The sequence below is a fragment of the Pleurodeles waltl genome, chromosome 11 (genome assembly GCF_031143425.1).
Source record: "Pleurodeles waltl isolate 20211129_DDA chromosome 11, aPleWal1.hap1.20221129, whole genome shotgun sequence".
Taxonomy (NCBI): Eukaryota; Metazoa; Chordata; class Amphibia; order Caudata; family Salamandridae; genus Pleurodeles; species Pleurodeles waltl.
The window spans coordinates 986978251-986998339 of record NC_090450.1 but is presented as its reverse complement, the minus strand read 5'-3'; the positions used below and the strand labels follow the sequence as shown (position 1 = coordinate 986998339).

Genomic DNA, 20089 nt, shown 5'->3' with positions numbered 1-20089 from the left:
GAGGGGCGCCCCGTAATAGTGCCCTGTAACCCCTTCCTCCAGTTTTAGGCGAGCTCTGTTGATGTTAGTTTAGGGTGTGCTGATCTTGTGTGCAGTCTGCGATATATTGCATTTATTTCAGCAAATCTAGCACAAAAAACAGTATTTGTGGAAGAGAGATGGGTGGGGTGGAGGGATAGATGGATGGATGGATGGGTAGGGGGATGGGTGATGGATGGGTAGGTGGACGGGCGGATAGATATGGGGAGGGGAGGAAAGTAAGAAAGGGGAGTGATTTAGGCAGACAGAGTGTAAGGAGAAAAATATAGTTACAAAGGTGGATATGTAGATAGCTAGGTAGATGGATGGATGGATAGATAGATGGATGGATGGATGGATGGATGGATGGATGGATGGATAGATAGACACTACAAAGAAGAGAGAGAAGCAAAAAGAGGCACCGAGAGGGTGAGAGTGGTAATGTGGTAAGGAAAAGGCAGATAGGAGATAGAGAAGACCTAAATATAGAAGAAAGAAAGAGAGAAACAAAGAAAGAGAAAGAAAGCATAAAGAAAGAAAGAACAAAATAAATAAATAAACAAATAAAGAAAGGGAAAGAAAGAAAGAGAGAAAGAGAGAAGGAACAAAAAAACAAAATAAAGAAAAAGAGAAAGAAAGAACAAAATAAAAAAGAGAAAGAAAGAACAAAATAAAGAAAGAGAGAAATAAAGAACGAAATAAAGAGAGAAATAAAGTAAGAGAGTAAAGAAAGAGAGGAAGAAAAAAGAAAGAGAGGAAGAGAGAAAGAAAGCGTGGGTAGTAAGAAACAAATCCGTATGAAGGAGCTGGAGAGAAAGAATCATTAAAGCGCAACAGTAGGAGGGGAAGATCCAACATGGCGGAGGGAAGCAGTGAGGAGGGAGGGAGCCTGAGCTGGTGAGAGAAGAGATTGTGAAGACGCGGAGAGAAGAAGAGGGGGGCTGGGGTGAGGGGGCGGGGCCCCTGCAAGTGTCACTCACAGACGGGGGGACATGGTCAGGGGCATCTCTGTGCTTCTCGCCTCCTTTCCCCATCTCTTCTTCTCCTGCTCTGACTTCACCTTCCTTCCATCATCTCGCTCCATTCCAGCCTCTTCTTCAGACTCAGCACCTCCTCTTGCTGTCTTTGGATGGTTCTCCTTGGTCCATATTCGTGTTCTTATCTACGTGTACTCTGCTTGTAATTATTAGTATTATTATTATTGGTAGTAGTAGCAGTAGTAGTAGCAGTAACAACAGTAGTAACAGTAGCAGTAGCAGTAGTAGTAGCAGCAGTACTAGTAGTAGTAGCAGTAGTAGCAGCAGTACTACTAGTAGTAGCAGTAGCAGTAGTAGCAGTAACAGCAGTAGCAGTAGTAACAGTAGCAGTAGCAGTAGTAGTAGCAGTAACAGCAGTAGTAGCAGTAGCAGTAGTAGTAGCAGCAGTACTAATAGTAGCAGTAGCAGCATTAGCAGTAGTAGCAGCAGTACTACTAGTAGTAGCAGCAGTACTACTAGTAGTAGCAGTAGCAGTAGTAGCAGTAACAGTAACAGCAGTAGCAGTAGTAACAGTAGCAGTAGCAGTAGTAGTAGCAGTAACAGCAGTAGTAACAGTAGCAGTAGCAGCAGTACTAGTAGTAGTAGCAGCAGTACTACTAGTAGTAGCAGTAGCAGTAGTAGCAGTAGTAGTAGCAGTAGCAGTAGTAACAGTAGCAGTAGCAGTAGTAGCAGTAGTAGTAGCAGGAACAGCAGTAGCAGTAGTAGCAGTAGTAGTAGCAGCAGTACTAACAGTAGTAGTAGCAGCAGTAGCAGTAGTAGCAGCAGTAGCAGCAGTACTAGTAGTAGTAGCAGTAGTAGTAGTGGCAGTAGCAGCAGCAGTACTACTAGTAGTAGCAGTAGCAGTAGTAGCAGTAGTAGTAGCAGTAACAGCAGTAGCAGTAGTAACAGTAGCATTAGTAGTAGCAGCAGTACTAGTACTAGTAGCAGTAGCAATAGTAGTAGCAGTAGTAGTAGTAGCATTAGCAGTAGTAACAGTAGCAGTAGTAGTACCAGCAGTACTAGTAGTAGTTGCAGTAGTAACAGTAGCAGTAGTAGTAGCAGTAGTAGTATTACCATTAACAACCACCTGGAGGGGGTTCCTCATCATGCAAAAAATAATAATAAACTCAAATTACATTTTAACATTCTTTTGGTTATAATCTCAATTTTTGATCTAAAATGCTTCTCTGATTCAGTGCATTTCCCACAGGGATGTAGGAAGTTTCAAAGCCTTGAATCAGAACCTCACATATGTTTTACTAACACCTTGGGAGTAACTCACAATGTGACGCTGATGGTGCATATCAGCGGCGCTTTGTAGCAGCGAGAAGCAGCTCTCACTGCAGATGAAGACCATTTGGGGTTAGGGGGAGCCCGGCCCTGCTCTACAGCTGGTCACCCCAACCCATGCCCAGGGGTCTAGCTTCAGGGAGGGTGTTTGGGGTGTAACACCCCCAATAAATGTATTTTCTGATAAATAGTTGGGTATAGGAGCTTTCAGTCGTGTACGGTGAAGTGTCAGTCAGATTTCACCAGGAATTTCTACATACACACAAAGAAAAGAAGTGCACACTTACCCTCTCTGCTCTACCTTAGTGCCACCTTAGCGTAAAAAAATCACACTAACGTGGCGCGAGGTGACGCTAGGAGCTTGTAAATATGCCCCTTAAAGTCCTGTTTTTTAGTGAGGAGTAACAAGCTTACAACAGCTAGAATCCAAAGAGAAATGGTAGAACTTAATAAATGCCTCTAATCGCGCTGCACAGTAGATTCGTTTTTATTATTTTAATACGTTGTAATGATTTTAATTAATCAGGCAATAAAGATTCATTCATTCATTCAGTAGATTCATATTTGTCAGCATTATGTGACCAGAAAGATATAAGACGTTTCATGTTTAGAATCCGATAATTAGAATTCAGTGTTATATAGATTCAGCGGCTCCCAACTGAGATCTTCACTGCCCCGTTTCCTACAGGCCCATTTCTTCCCTGCAGCTGTTACTAAGTAAAATGTGACAGGGGGGTGGGCGATGTAGGATTGTTGGGGTCGGACTTTTGTTTTCAGGGTCAGACCTCGGCTGATTACACAAACTTCTCCACTCCTCCTTCTCATCTGAATCACCCATGGCTCAGATCCTTCATGCAAGTGAGAATTGGAAATGAGGAGGGGTACAGGGTGAGGAGATGGGAGTGCAAGGGGCTTTTAATGGGGTGCATGATTCTGCACAAGAAAAATGAATGATCAAACACAGCGCGAGCCATTTCAGAGTGAGACCACTGCATGACCTGCATGGGGACAGCTCCTTGCACCCCCTCTGAATGTCAATGCCCTGGGCATGGGCCCAGCTTGCCCATGCTAAAGGCCAGCCCTGATCTCAGAGTCCACATGTGACGTGTACACCAAAAAACAAATTTGCAAATGAGAGAGCATGTATGGGCTCCCCTGTTGGTCTGCGGGGAGAATGTGGGGTGACCCTGGCTCCTCAGACACTGTGTTGCTGTGTCCTGGTGCCAGGTGGTTCTACTGGTCGATTAACGCCTCTTTGCTTTCTCTCCCTCGCCAGGCGCATGTTCCCCACCTTCCAGGTGAAGATCTTCGGGATGGACCCCATGGCCGACTACATGCTGCTCATGGACTTTGTGCCGGTGGACGACAAGCGTTATCGGTGAGTGAAATGAACATATGAAGCCGAGCAGACATGTTCTGAGGGAGACAGCTCGTGTCTCAGCAGTGGGCAGATATTTTGGGCTCAATTAACGGAGATATATACGTGTAGTAAAGGTATGAGTGCGGAGATTCTGCACTCATGGCAGAATCTCCGCACTGAGAACCGCAATGCAGAGATTTGTTCCCGAGTGCAGAGTTGACGCACTTGTAACTTTACTACACATAATTAACTTTGTGAATCGGGCTTCCTGTGTTGAACGTGAGAGGCAGATCCTTCTAAAGGCAGGGAGTTAACAAGAGTTTCCTACTTTCGGTTAGTTGTGGAGTTTCCGCCTCGAGTGTGGAGACTCCACACTAGTAACTACTACACATAAGTGCCTTTGGGAATTGGGCTCCTTGTGTTGAACATGAGAGGCAGATCCTTCTAAAGGCAGGGGGTTACCAAGAGTTTCCTATGTTCGGTTAGTTCGGGAGAGTCCGCCTCGAGTATGGATACTCCACGCTCGTAACTTTACTACACATAAGTACCTTTGTGAATTGGGCCCCTTGTGTTGAGCATGAGAGGCAGATCCTTTTAAAGGCAAGGAGTTACCAAGAGTTTCCTACTTTCGGTTAGTTGTGGAGATTCTGCCTCGAGTATGGATACTCCACGCTCGTAACTTTTCTACACATAAGTACCTTTGTGAATTGGGCCTCTTGTGTTGAGCATGAGAGGCAGATCCTTCTAAAGGCAGGGGGTTACCAAGAGTTTCCTACTTTTGGTTAGTTGTGGAGATTCTGCCTCGAGTATGGATACTCCACGCTCGTAAGTTTACTACACATTGTACCTTCGTGAATTGGGCCTCTTGTGTTGAGCATGAGAGGCAGATCCTTCTAAAGGCAGGGGGTTACCAAGAGTTTCCTACTTTTGGTTAGTTGTGGAGATTCTGCCTCGAGTATGGATACTCCACGCTCGTAAGTTTACTACACATTGTACCTTCGTGAATTGGGCCTCTTGTGTTGAGCATGAGAGGCAGATCCTTCTAAAGGCAGGGGGTTACCAAGAGTTTCCTATGTTCGGTTAGTTCGGGAGAGTCCGCCTCGAGTATGGATACTCCACGCTCGTAACTTTACTACACATAAGTACCTTCGTGAATTGGGCCCCTTGTGTTGAGCATGAGAGGCAGATCCTTCTAAAGGCAGGGAGTTACCAAGAGTTTCCTATGTTCGGTTAGTTCGGGAGAGTCCGCCTCGAGTATGGATACTCCACGCTCGTAACTTTACTACACATAAGTACCTTCGTGAATTGGGCCTCTTGTGTTGAGCATGAGAGGCAGATCCTTCTAAAGGCAGGGGGTTACCAAGAGTTTCCTATGTTCGGTTAGTTCGGGAGAGTCCGCCTCGAGTATGGATACTCCACGCTCGTAACTTTACTACACATAAGTACCTTCGTGAATTGGGCCCCTTGTGTTGAGCATGAGAGGCAGATCCTTCTAAAGGCAGGGAGTTACCAAGAGTTTCCTATGTTCGGTTAGTTCGGGAGAGTCCGCCTCGAGTATGGATACTCCACGCTCGTAACTTTACTACACATAAGTACCTTCGTGAATTGGGCCTCTTGTGTTGAGCATGAGAGGCAGATCCTTCTAAAGGCAGGGGGTTACCAAGAGTTTCCTATGTTCGGTTAGTTCGGGAGAGTCCGCCTCGAGTATGGATACTCCACGCTCGTAACTTTACTACACATAAGTACCTTCGTGAATTGGGCCTCTTGTGTTGAGCATGAGAGGCAGATCCTTCTAAAGGCAGGGAGTTACCAAGAGTTTCCTACTTTCGGTTAGTTGTGGAGTTTCCGCCTCGAGTGTGGAGACTCCACACTAGTAACTACTACACATAAGTACCTTCGTGAATTGGGCCCCTTGTGTTGAGCATGAGAGGCAGATCCTTCTAAAGGCAGGGGGTTACCAAGAGTTTCCTATGTTCGGTTAGTTCGGGAGAGTCCGCCTCGAGTATGGATACTCCACGCTCGTAACTTTACTACACATAAGTACCTTCGTGAATTGGGCCCCTTGTGTTGAGCATGAGAGGCAGATCCTTCTAAAGGCAGGGGGTTACCAAGAGTTTCCTATGTTCGGTTAGTTCGGGAGAGTCCGCCTCGAGTATGGATACTCCACGCTCGTAACTTTACTACACATAAGTACCTTCGTGAATTGGGCCCCTTGTGTTGAGCATGAGAGGCAGATCCTTCTAAAGGCAGGGGGTTACCAAGAGTTTCCTATGTTCGGTTAGTTCGGGAGAGTCCGCCTCGAGTATGGATACTCCACGCTCGTAACTTTACTACACATAAGTACCTTCGTGAATTGGGCCCCTTGTGTTGAGCATGAGAGGCAGATCCTTCTAAAGGCAGGGGGTTACCAAGAGTTTCCTACTTTCGGTGGCCCACTGTATGTGTCACCGTAAACATGAGCGCACTTGTTTAATGTGGTCGTAAATTGTCAGTGATGAATTCTTCATAAACCGCAAGGCCCTACGCTGAGAGGTTTGTAAATGTCACCAGAAAGCCAGTGGGGCTACATAGGACCACAATAAATATTCACTTGTTTTGTATTTCCTTTAAAATTGCATGAATATTTTGGTACAGTCAGTAAGAAAAGGGTGTTTTGTTTTCGAAGAGGGTAATGTTTATTGAAAACAGTATGTAAAATACTGAACAATACAGACAGTTGGCCAGCACCGACAAGAAATCACAAACCAGCCTCACACTCCAAGAGGCTGCGGCTAGGATGGGCTGGTGAGGCCATGTTTGTATGACGTCAGACACCCCTGGCTCTGAAAGCAGACCCTCTATTCTGCAGGCTACTAGAGAAACTCCAGAAAGTCAGAATGACCAATCCGGCCATGGGTGTTTGTAGGAAAAACAAAAGAGAAACATATATTTCTGTAGTTAAGAATGAAGGGTTTTGGGGGAAAAAGGATGTCTTGTTAAAAAGCACATTCAAGGAAGAGATTTCAGAAGCGGATGCCAGTATGGGTCAGCTAACAATGGGCGCTGATTGCAATCAGAACGATCAGGGTTTTTTTTTTAGCTTTCATGAAGGGATTGCTAATTACACAAAGGGAAATTCTGACTCTCTGTAAAGTGGTTTGGGCTGCCTTTATCTAACTGCATTCTCCTGCTTGGAGACTAATTAGTGAATCGAAGGAAGTTAGTCCGAGACTAGACCTCTCATTGGATGAAATCTGCACTTCTCATGATATCATGTCCCATGCAAGAAATAACATTGTATCTCTGTGACATGCATGGCTTAGAAAACACAGGTCTCTGTGCAGTGAAAGCAATCAACACGCCCAAATATGTTATCTATACCAATATGTAGACAAGTCTAAGGTTCTATGGAGCCATTAAATGAAAACATCTTAACCACCAATAATGTCAAATTGAAATACTTTCTTTTGAAATATTTTATGTTGAAAATGTTTTTCTACAAAAAATTTATAATCGCAGTTAGCATTACAGTTCGGTTCAGCGCGGAGGGTTTGCATGGTCTTGTCTTATGTCCAGATCACAAGGCTAGGATTTAGGTCAGGCCTAGGGTCAGGTTGGCACGTATGATAAACATTAGGTCTTTACTCAGGGTTTAGATTGAAATGTACGTCTAGTCACTTTTCAATCTTTTCCCAGTTGCATTGTAGGACTCATAATTCGACAAACACTCAAATTCTTAAGTCCGCTTGACGACACCTACTGCCTGCCAGGGACGCGCCAGGGAGCTCGCGGCTGCTGCACGAAAGCGCTCGATTAGTTTCCACTATGGCAGCAAAAACTCAAGTCTGAGTAGCGCAAGGAATATCTGGCCTTGGTGGACAGACTGAATTATATTGCTGTGATATATAAAGTTGCGTTGCTTTTAGGACAACCATAGCTTGATTTTATTGTTAGGTTCAATGGTAAATATACAAAAATATACAATTAAGGAATTCAGAAGAAATCCTCCAGAAGAAACCTAGGTGGAATTTGTGTTACGCCGGTGAAATCTCACTTAATTTTGGTAATTTCACATTACTCTTGTTACAACAGATTCCCAGAGCTATATTAGTCTGCCACGTTGTTTTTTTAGACACAGTTCACAATAAAAACTTGGGGCATTCGCACTGCACAAAAGACAGAACGCGAGTGGCTGTTTGCAGTGCTTGTTGGGTTCAGCTGTTGTTTGCGGTGCTTGCTGGCTTGGGTTTTATTTTTAGCAGATAATGCATCTTTGGATTCAAAATTGGCGCAAGGACGCATTTCACACTAAAATATATCTCCAAATGCCAGTTTTGCATTTCATGCAATTACATGTAATTTCACATAGTTTTCCCGGCATTTCGTGGAATTAACCAAAAGCAAATAGTGCAAACTTCCAACAACCCTAGTTACAAGGTCACAGAGCTTTGATCTGACAAATATGACAAGATGTTAACAATGACTGAGTAGTTTTCATCAAAATCATTTCCCAAGATCAATCCAGGGACACAAAGAAAACATGTTTTTTGCAAGGCCTCTGCAAGATGAATGCTCAGGGCAGCATAGTATGTTAAAGACGAGCTACTATGGTAATTAACAAGTATTTCACCGTTTACAAAGACACCGTGAAAACATTCCAAACGGTGCATTAACTCAGTGGAGGTTTGGAGTGAAATTCTGTTTAATCTTCAGTGTTTCTCTCTTCTTTAAAATCAAATCCACAGGTACGAACATACACAGACTCGGGGGTACCATATTCAGGGTGGTTCTGTCCGGTATTTTATATTCTGTAAATGGTACAACTTCTTCGCTTTGGAAATCAAAATGAAAAAGTACATTTTTGGAAAATTTGCTATAATCTCCTTCTCCAACTAAAGAATCTGCACTCGTTTTCAAAAATAGGAATAAAGTGAAATAGGACAATATAGACTTGTCACACTGAGCCCCAAAGTAATTAGGAAAAATAAATTACCTTACTAGGTAATGAGCAAAATAAAATAAAAAAGAGAAACTTTAACCACCTCTGTACACACACACACACACATATATGTGCTAGATAAAACTTCATACATGGAAAAAAACTCTCATCGCCTCTGTACACACACACACATTTATATGATAGATAAAACTTTATACATGGAAAAAACTCTCATCGCCTCTGTACACACACACACATTTATGTTATACATAAAACTTTGTACATGGAAAAAAACTGTCATCACCTCTGTACACACACACAAACACATGTATGTGCTAGATAAAACGTTATACATGGAAAAAACACTCACCGCCTCTGTACACACACACACATTTATGTGATAGATAAAACTTTATACATGGAAAAAAAACTCACCGCCTCAGTGCACACACACACATTTATGTGATAGATAAAACTTTATACATGGAAAAAAAAACTCTCACCACCTCTGCACACACACACATACACATATATGTGCTAGATAAAACTTTAAACATGGAAAAAACACTCACCGCCTCTGTACACACACACACACATTTATGTGATAGATAAAACTTTATACATGGAAAAAAAACTCTCACCACCTCTGCACACACACACACACACATATATGTGCTAGATAAAACTTTATACGTGGAGAAAACATTCACCACCTCTGTACACACACACACACATTTATGTGAAAGATAAAACTTTATACATGGAAAAAAAAATCTCACCACCTCTGCACACACACACACACACATATATGTGCTAGGTAAAACTTTGTACGTGGAGAAACCACTCACCGCCTCTGTACACACACACACACATGTATGTGATAGATAAAACTTTATACATGGAGAAAAAAAAATCTCACCACCTCTGCACACACACAGACACATATATGTGCTAGATAAAACTTTGTACGTGGAGAAACCACTCACCGCCTCTGTACACACACACACACATTTATGTGATAGATAAAACTTTATACATGGAGAAAAAAAAATCTCACCACCTCTGCACACACACAGACACATATATGTGCTAGATAAAACTTTGTACGTGGAGAAACCACTCACCGCCTCTGTACACACACACACACACACACACACACACATATATGTGATAGATACAACTTTCTACATGGAAAAACCCTGTCACAACCTCTATATACACACACACACACATATATATATGGGCAGCATAAAACTTTATACATGGAAAAAAAACTGTCACCTCCTCTGTACACACACACACACACACACACATATATGTGCTAGATAAAACGAAAAACACCTCTCTGGTAAAAATCCTTTTTAAAGACAAATCCATAGGAAAACGCCACGGCATAAGCCACTAATACAGTGGCAACGAAACAAATATTTCACAATAAACTGGGAACTAAAGAAAGCTCTCTAGAAATGTGAGTTTTTTCGTCACAATGACAGTCCCTATACCACTTAGCAGAGATTTACTATTGTTTGTGTCACAAGTATTATGTGGCAATGAGAATGAAAGCTAAACATTAGGATTATCTCAATGTTACGTCAAGAAAAGGCAAATTATGTGGCTTTATGTGACATTATTTTGCAGTATTTGATTCAGTTGAGAAAGAAATAGCATTTTTTATCAATATCTTCAAATTATGTGGCAAATTATGCAGGAAGCACGGTGGAGTAATAAATATGTTGTAAACACTGCTGCCACAGAAACACATAATTCCAGTAACTTCTAATAAAAAGAAGAAAAAAGTACTGATGTGTTATATAGTTCAGCATTCAGGATTTCAGATAAAAGACTCTTTACTGTCTTAAAACACATTCTAGAAATCAGAGCTCATTGGAGCTACTGCCGAGCTAACACTGGGCCAGACTGTCATTAGTTCAGATTTCATCAATAGAATGTTAACTGGGAGTGTGCAGAATTGTGAATATTATTCACAATGTTTTATAATATTTTACAAGGGCTACACAAATGTACAGCACATTTCATAAAATAAATTCAGGGCCATAACTCGAGGTCAAATTTTTACACGAGATGCAAATAACTGGCCTGCAGGACATTTTTTTCTAGGGGGAAAATTGTGCAAAATTTCACACAAGAAAAAAGTTACGTAATTACACAAATTTCAAATAGCACAAAATCAAAAAGTGTGCCCTGTTTAAGACCGGTGTTCCTCTTCTATCGGGGCTAGTGAAGTGCCAGAGGGGTAACCCAGCCCTCTTCAGCTTAGCACCGCCATCATTTAGAAGAGAGTCTGATACGGAACTTACAATATTACAATGATAATCATTTAATTACATTTTAATGCAGTGCTTTTTGCTCATATATTACAAGTACACCTTAAGTCTTCTTCTAGACTCAAAATGATCAAACTGACAGAATGGCCTCGTGAACTAGATGGATGGATGGATAGATAGATAAATAGATCGATAGATGGATCGATGCATAGATAAATAGATAGATAGATACTTGCTGAATAGATAGATAGATAGATAGATAGATAGATAGATAGATAGATAGATAGATAGATAGATGAATATCACACACTGTCATTTCTGCTTAAATAAGCATGCAGGCCCCTTAAACATCTCCAAAGTTGTTATAGAATGACAAAATCCCAGAAAAGAAAAAAACAAGACAAATTGTCATGTTTTTAGCTTTATTTTAATGCTAAAAACGTGTAGTTCGAGTGAAAAAGAAATAGACTGAATCCAGTTGGACTGAGAAGGGGCAGTGGGCAGGGGTGACGGTAGCCGTCCGTAGAACAACTTAGCAAACAGGGGCCAAAGGTCACACCACAGCAATCAGATAACAGGTAAGAGATAGATAAAAAGACGATCAGAGAGTGAAAACAGTGACAACACAGGAAACAACAGGGGGAAACAGTTCACAATTAATATTGAAAAAAAAAAATTGACACTGGTTTTCTCGTGCTTGGGTTTTCTATAGCACAGCTGCCTCACGTGCACGTGTGCAAATGGTCGTGATGTGCGTGTGCACTTCACCCCTGAGCATGCGTAGATCTGCTCCTGTGGCCCTGAGAGGGCTCGCCCTTGGGTCGTGTTCACAGTCTGAGGTACATGGGGCACCCCAAAAGTGTACTTATGAATCTGGGCATCGCTGGCTTTTTAATAGATGCCACCCTGATTCACCAGGCCCAGACCGAGAAGGCAGGGCAGATCTGCCAGTCCCATCCAGAGGGTACATCCCAGGGGCCCATCCACTCTGGGGACACAGCACCCCCGCAGGGTCTCTCGTTGGCTGCGGTATCTCTTGTGCAAACATCTTTCCAGCCTGTTTAGCAGATGGCATTGTGCGCCTGCCCTCTCACACCAGGAGTGCATGTTCAAAATAAGGACAGCTGGCACACTTCGACCCCTCTGCCCAAAATATGTAAATCAGGAAACAAAATCCAGGGTTCTTCGAATCCGGTTCGAATAGTTTGCATTGGCAGAATTTCCAGAAGCTCTAATTTGAACAAAATACTTTTTAAAAAAAATACTGACTGAAATATATATTTGTTGCATTCCTGTGAGTTTCCTTGTGTTGGATTCAGTTCTTTATTCGTGGAAGCTGTGCACAGGAACAAGTCATGAAAATAAACACGACTAAGCAAACTTATAAGAGGTTTTCGTGTTGCTCTTAAAACGTGTGCTTTGCAGTTTTTGGACTTTATTTAAAAAAGGGCATTCGACTCCCTGTTCGATTTCACCCTTTTCCTCGAAAAACTATTTGCAATGTATTTCAAATATTCAAATATGCTCTTTAATACGAGCCTAAAAAAATCATGGTTTATATGATTTCGTTACAAAATGACCCAGTCGTTTACCGACTGGTGGTAATACTGAACGTTATAAGATGTTAAGGTTTTAATAGTCTATTTACAAACTTGAGCCACTAAAATATCATTGGTCAGCGCATTACCAAGGACAGCGCTTGGCGCTGTGGAGCAAGGGAGACTTCTAGACACCTCCACCGGGCGTTAATGTGATATTGGACTCCTGTGTTAGTCCAAGAGATCACAGACAAAGGAGGGCTCTTTCCACCCGTCTCGCGGCCCCGAGAACCCTCGCACCGGTTTTTTTTATATAGCATTTGCAACGGGAAAAATTACTAAAAGGCGCTACATGAAAAACAGGGGTAATAATAATGATTATAGAACTACAGAGATGCCGACCTTGATGCTGGGGAACCAGGTATTTTGTGATTCTGGGCAAAGCACTTCATCTCCCCGTGCCCACCAAAAATGAATGTGTCCTTGTGTAATTGGTGCTCATGTAAAGCGCTTCAATACCTTCGGGTCGAGTTCGCGCTATGTAAAACTGGATTTTTTTTTAATTACAATGTTAATAAAGTTATATAATATTAGTACCCCTACGACTTAATCCTTTGTTCCACCCTAGGAAAGCCGTGCTGTCTTCATTTTGAGGTAACTTATGTCAGTGAAGTGCGGTGCTGGGAAACATGGATGTGGACTGAGCGTTTTATCTCCCTCGTCGGCCTCCGTAACACCACTGACTTCACCTCAGCCCAGATGGCCCGTCCACGACACCCCACGGTGGGTGGACACAGGTAGCGGGTTGGACCTGGGGGCGCCGCCCCTTCGCGCCATTGCATTAGATGAAGGGGTCCCTGTGTGTACAGATGAGATGTCGAAGGCGCCCAACCATCCTCTCTCCAGTGGCGGCGCCATTCTGGGCAGGGCGCTGGAGGGAAATGAGGGTGGGCTCCTCCTCAAGTGCCTTGAAGCTTCCTGAGCCTAACAACTGAGTATGAAAATGCATTTAACACAAAATAGAACTATACCTCTCCTTCCTGTGGTGCCAAAGCCCCATGCAGGAGAGGGCGCAGGCGGGCCTTTCATCCTTGCCAGCCCAAGGCATCTTCACACAGAGGACGGCCTTATCACCCGGGCCAGAGAGAGGGAAACTTTGTGCGAGATATTAAAAAGCAGCTTATGTGCGCACTTAAGGCCCCTGCGCGCCCCGTGACGCAGGCCCCCTATGGATTGTTTCGTGCAGGAGAGGGCGCAGACCGGCCTTTCGTCCTTGCCAGCCCAAGGCCCCTTCACACAGAGCACGGCCTTAATACCCGGGCCAGAGAGAGCGAAACCCTGTGCGAGTTATTAAAAAACAGCCCGTAATTCGGTGCGCATTTAAGGTACCTGGGAGCCCCGTGACGCAGGCCCCCAATGGATTGTCCCGTGCAGGAGAGGGTGCAGACCGGCCTTTCATCCTTGCCAGCCCAAGGCACCTTCACACAGAGCACGGCCTTATCACCCGGTCCAGAAAGAGGGAAACCCTGTGCGAGATATTAAAAAGCAGCCCGTTGTTCGGTGCGCACTTAAGGTCCCTGGCGCGCCCGTGCGCAGGGCCCCTATGCATTGTCCCGTGCAGGAGAGGGTGCAGACCGGCCTTTCATCCTTGCCAGCCCAAGCCCCTTCACACAGAGGACGGCCTTATCACCTGGGCCAGAGAGAGGGAAACCCTGTGCGAGATATTAAAAGCAGCCCGTTGTTCGGTGCGCACGTAGGTCCCTGCGCGCCCCGTGACGCAGTCCCCCAATGGATTGCCCCTTGCCGGAGAGGGCGCAGACCGGCCTTTCATCCTTGCCAGCCCATGGCCCCTTCACACAGAGCACGGCCTTAATAACCGGGCCAGAGAGAGGGAAACCCTGTGCGAGATATTAAAAGCAGCCCGTTGTTCGGTGCGCACTTAAGGTCCCTGCGCGCCCCGTGTGCAGGCCCCTTATGGATGGTCCCGTGCAGGAGAGGGTGCAGACCGGCCTTTCATCCTTGCCAGCCCAAGGCCCCTTCACACAGAGCACGGCCTTATCACCCGGTCCAGAAAGAGGGAAACCCTGTGCGAGATATTAAAAGCAGCCCGTTGTTCGGTGCGCACTTAGGTCCCTGCGCGCCCCGTGCGCAGGCCCCTTATGGATGGTCCCGTGCAGGAGAGGGTGCAGACCGGCCTTTCATCCTTGCCAGCCCAAGGCCCCTTCACACAGAGCACGGCCTTATCACCCGGTCCAGAAAGAGGGAAACCCTGTGCGAGATATTAAAAGCAGCCCGTTGTTCGGTGCGCACTTAGGTCCCTGCGCGCCCCGTGCGCAGGCCCCTTATGGATGGTCCCGTGCAGGAGAGGGTGCAGACCGGCCTTTCATCCTTGCCAGCCCAAGGCCCCTTCACACAGAGCACGGCCTTATCACCCGGTCCAGAAAGAGGGAAACCCTGTGCGAGATATTAAAAGCAGCCCGTTGTTCGGTGCGCACTTAAGGTCCCTGGCGCGCCCCGTGCGCAGGCCCCACAGCGGACGGGCTGGGGATTACTCGGCGCTTGGTGTGTTTTTCCAGCACGTTTATGCGGAATACATGAGAGTTCCAGTGCAGGATATATAAATATTTAGACGTTTTCCAATTCTGGGGGAGGGAGGACCCCTTCAGAGGTAAGGCTGCCAAGAGGACTGGACGCCAGAGGAGAGCGCGCGGTACATGAACCAGGGAGGTCTGTGCTGAGCTGTGACGGAGCGCCCCCTGGGGGTGAGCTGGGGTTACAGGGAACACACAGGGACCTAAAGCTGCCGCGCATACTCTTCTGACGCGATTCTCAGCAGTTTTTTAGTTCTGTACGGATTTTAAACATTTTGGAAATTATGGTTTGGGGGTCGTGGCAGCAGGTGGCTGGTGATGGGAGGGGCACCCATTGGTTTGGGGGTCGTAGAAGCAGGCGGCTGGTGATGGGAGGGGCACCCACTGGTTTAGAGGTAGTGGAAGCAGGCTACTGGTGATGGGAGGGGCGCCCATTGGTTTGGGGGTAGTAGAAGCAGGTGGCTGGTGATGGGATGGTCACCCATTGGTTTGGGGGGTATTGGAAGCAGGTGGCTGGTGATGGGAGGGGCACCCATTGGTTTGGGGGTATTGGAAGCAGGCAGCTGATGATGGGAGGGGCGCCCATTGGTTTGTGGGTCATGGAAGCAGGCGGCTGGTGATGGGAGGGGACGCCCATTGGTTTGGGGGTAGTTGAAGGAGGCAGCTGGTGATGTGATGGGAGGGGCACCCATTGGTTTGGGGGTATTGGAAGCAGGCGGCTGGCGATGGGGTGGGGCACCCATTGGTTTGGGGGTATTGGAAGCAGGCGGCTGGTGATGGGAGGGGACGCCCATTGGTTTGGGGGTAGTTGAAGGAGGCAGCTGGTGATGGGAGGGGCACCCATTGGATTGGGGGTATTGGAAGCAGGCGGCTGGCGATGGGGGGGGCACCCATTGGTTTGGGGGTAGTAGAAGCAGGTGGCTGGTGATGGGAGGGGTGCCCATTGGTTTGGGGGTAGTAGAAGGAGGCAGCTGGTGATGGGAGGGGCACCCATTGGTTTGGGGGTATTGGAAGTAGGCGGCTGGCGATGGAGGGGCACCCATTGGTTTGGGGGTATTGGAAGCAGGCGACTTGTGATGGGTGGGGCACCCATTGGTTTTGGGGTAGTAGAAGCAGGTGGTTGGTGATGGGAGGGGCACCCATTGGTTTGGGGTAGCTAAAGCAGGCAGCTGGTGATGGGAGGGGCATCCTGTGGTTTGGGGGTCGTGGACGCAGGCAGCTGGTGATGGAATGGGCAACCAGTGGTTTGGGGGTCGTGGAAGCAGGCGACTTGAGATGGGTGGGGCACCCATTGTTTGGGGGTAGTGGAAGCAGGCGGCTGGTGATGGGGTCACCCATTGGTTTGGGGGTATTGGAAGCAGGCGGTTGGTGATGGCAGGAACATCCATTTGTTTGGGGGTCATGGAAGCAGGCGGCTGGTGATGGGAGGGGCACCCTGTGATTTGGGGGTCATGGAAGCAGGCGGCTGGTGATGGGAGGGGCACCCATTGGTTTGGGGACAGCGGAAGGTTTATCTCGTGAGATTTCCAGTTTCCCAGGCCTGAAATGTGGAACATGATGGATCAGGTGGCAGCCCCCCGGCCTTTGCCTCACCCCCTCACTGTCGACTGTTCTCTTTCTGTGTTCTAATATAGAGGTGAACGGTTATATATTTCAGCCAGGTCCCACTGGGGGTTTGGGGGTGCTTGTGGTTGGCCCCCATTCTGGTGTAACATCATTGCTCAAACTATGAGCCTTGTTGGTATCATTATTTAACCCCTGGTGGGGCCTCAGGAGGCTTCTTGGCGCTAATGTTGGGGTGTGCTTACGAGGTCGGGTTTGATGGCCAATGCCGAAGGTCAGTGTTCTGCCGCAGTTGCCCCAAATCATCTCTTACAAGGGTGGCGGGTAGACACATTAGGGGGTGATCTTATATCATGGCTTGGGCCGGGTGGAATTCCTTGGCTGGACACACCTGGTGGGACGTCTCAGGTGAAGTCAAATATCTTGCTTGGGCTAAATGTCCTGGAAAAGTTGAAAAGGGTTGGTCACTAGTTTGTCTGACCGGTGATGTAGCATGCCATGGGTGGGAATGGAGACAGTGTGGAACACAAGTCTGCTATAAACTGTGTGAAGTTTACTACCTGCAACAACTCATTATGTCTTAGTTAGAGAATGAAGTCAGATCCCACCCAAGAATTGAATCTCTAACCCACAACAACTGTTTTTGGGGTCCGTCTTCATTCCCACGCTGGACCACTTGTCGAGCCCTGCACCGCTCTTCTGTAGAAATGTCAACACACTCTACATATTTCCACATATTTTTCTGCAGATTTTGGACAGCACCCTCCCAATGGGGACTTTAGAGAACCCCTCCCCCGCATGCTTGAAACTGGCTGATTTAAAACCACATAATATCCCTTCAACCTGATGTAAACACTCTTTAAAAGCAGACATTAAAGCTAACGACATTGCACTAAAATACAAGCTGCCTGGAGGCAGGAGACCTGCTAACATTACCTTTGGTTATGACTCATTAATATTTAATGGGTACAAAAACTATGTTGATTGTAATAACACCAAAACAGACACCAGTTTGCAGGTCACCTTCACAAAAATTTGTTTGGAAAGGTGGATGAACTTGTAAGTGGAAAGTCACTCAGAGTTCCGTATATCAAGAGATTTTTTATTGCAAAAAATAAATATTTAAATTGCTAAAAATCAAGCATCTTTTTTGTCTATCTGGAGTATTCGTTTGCACAAAAGAACTTAGTCTTATCTGCCATTTAAAATCCCAATACAGCAACATTTGTGATCACCTTCTTTTGATAAACTGCAAGAGTACAAGAAGGGAGTTTTATTGAAAAAAAATAAAGTTATCTTTACAATTCATGATCCACAACTAACAGCAACCAACCCACTTTCTAGAATGTGTCTTTGTTCGAAGATGTTTAGCTGGCATTTGGAGTCCTGAATGCACCTTTGTTGTACAATCTCTGGTGGGTTTTGGATTTCAGAATATCATCTCGGTTGATGGAGCCTGGCTGGGACTTCAGAATGTCCTTCATTTCATGGTTCCTGTTTGTGTGTTGGCCTTCCAGAATTTCCCTTTGTTTGATGTCTGGATGCCGGAATGACCCATTGTATTTTTGATGGTGTCTTCTTGGGTTTACATTCCACGACGTGCATTTCTTTGCTGATATCTGATTTGATTTTGCATTCTAGAATGCTCCTTTATTCCTTGACAGCTGCTTGGGTTTTGCATTCCAGAATGTTCCTTTAGTCGATGACAACTGTTTGGGTTTTGTATTCCAGAATGTTCGTTTATTCCATGACAACTGTTTGGGTTTTGTATTCCATAATGTTCCTTTATTCAATGACAACTGGTTGGGTTTTGCATTCCATAATGTCCCTTTATTTGATGGCATCTGGTTGGGTTTTACATTCCCGAACGTACCTTTATTTGATGGCATCTGCTTGGGTTTTGCATTCCAGAATCTTCCGTTATTCGATGACAACTGGTTGGGTTTTGCATCCATAATGTCCCTTTATTTGATGGCATATGGTTGGGGTTTACATTCCTGAAAGTTCCTTTATTTGATGGCAACTGGTTGATTTTACATTCCGGAACGTGCCTTTATTTGATGGCATTTGGTTGAGTTTTGCATTCCAGAATGTTCCGTTATTCAATGACAACTAGTTGGGTTTTGCATTCCAAAATGCTCCTTTATTCGCTGGCACCTGGTTGGGTTTTAGGTTCCAGAATGACACTGTTTCTTCAATGGCGTCTTCTCAGTTTCACATTCCATAATGTACATTTCTTTGCTGATGTCAGATTTGTTTTCGCTCTAGAATGCTCTTTCGTTCGAGGATATCAGGCTGGGTTTTGCATTCCAGAATGTCTTTATGTGACAACGCCCGGTTAGATTTGGGTTTCTAGAATGTCCCTGTGTTTTAGTCTGGTTGTTTTGTTAATTCTAGAATGCACATTTGGCTGATGGCATCTTGTTGGTTTTGAGATCAAGACTGAGGGCCTTATTTAGATTTCGGTGGATGGGTTACTTCATCACAACTGTGACAGATATCCTGTCCGTCAAAATATAAATCCCATTATTTCCTAAGGGATTTACATTTCAACAGATGGGATATCCATGACCATTGGGATGGAATAACCTATCTGCCGAAATGCAAATCCGGCCCTGAATGTCTGACACTGGAGAGGTACTTGCAGGCGTTCGGAGCACCACAAACATAGTTTTCAATTAAATATTTTCAAACAATTGTGCACAGGGGGTATTTATGTCTTAGTTCTGTTATCAATATAAGATGCATCAATTCTTATATCCTACTGACCCTGCTTCTGGGACACTCTAAATATGTATGTTTTTTATTTTTATTTTGTGATGATGTGAAGTACATGGAAAAAGAAGCGGGTGAAAGGACTGAATTTTGTGTGCTGGGTTCTCCCGGGTGGAAGGTGTTTGTGGGGTGAACAGCCATAATTTGACAATTGAAGCATAAAAGGGAATTGGAGAGTCTCATGGGAAGATTTTTACAACTTAAGGAATAGTTTTGGAAAGACTTGGGGGCCTGATTTAGATTTTGGCAGAGTGGTTACCACAATGGTGACGGATATACCGTCCGCCAAAATCTAAATCCCATAGGATACAATGGGATTTAGATTTCAGCGGACAGGATATCTGTCACTGTTGAGACAGAGTAACCCCTCCGCCAATATCGGAATGAGTCCCTTGGTGTTGTGATGGGGAGGTCTGAGACTTGGAGAAGGAGAAACCTCGGTGTCACGGCCGCTGACATCTAAATCCCATAGGATATAAAGGGATTTCGATTTCAGCGGACAGGATATCCATCACTGTTGAGATGGAGTAACCCCTCCTCCAGTATCTGAATGAGTCTCTTCGTGTTGTGATGTGGAGGTCTGAGACTTGGAGAGGCAGAAGCCTGGGTCTCACGGAAAGTCCAGCCCTGGCGTGGGATCCCAAGTGAGAGGTGTGTTGGAAACGCGTGAAGGCGAGGGCGTTTTTTCAGGAGGTAAAGGGACTGGGCTGTATTACACAATGTGCTCTGGTCGAC

At 45.3% G+C, this 20089-nt stretch overlaps 1 protein-coding gene across 4 annotated transcripts in view; it reads left to right on the top strand.

The window, feature by feature from the left end:
• The window catches only part of TBX1 (T-box transcription factor 1), an 84099-nt gene that overhangs the window by 30468 nt on the left and 33542 nt on the right, over positions 1-20089 (top strand). For all 4 annotated transcript variants that reach the window (XM_069215307.1, XM_069215309.1, XM_069215306.1 and 1 more), the window contains one exon: positions 3601-3702. In XM_069215307.1, coding sequence (XP_069071408.1) covers positions 3601-3702 — 102 coding nt within the window. The remainder of the gene's footprint in view (positions 1-3600; positions 3703-20089) is intronic.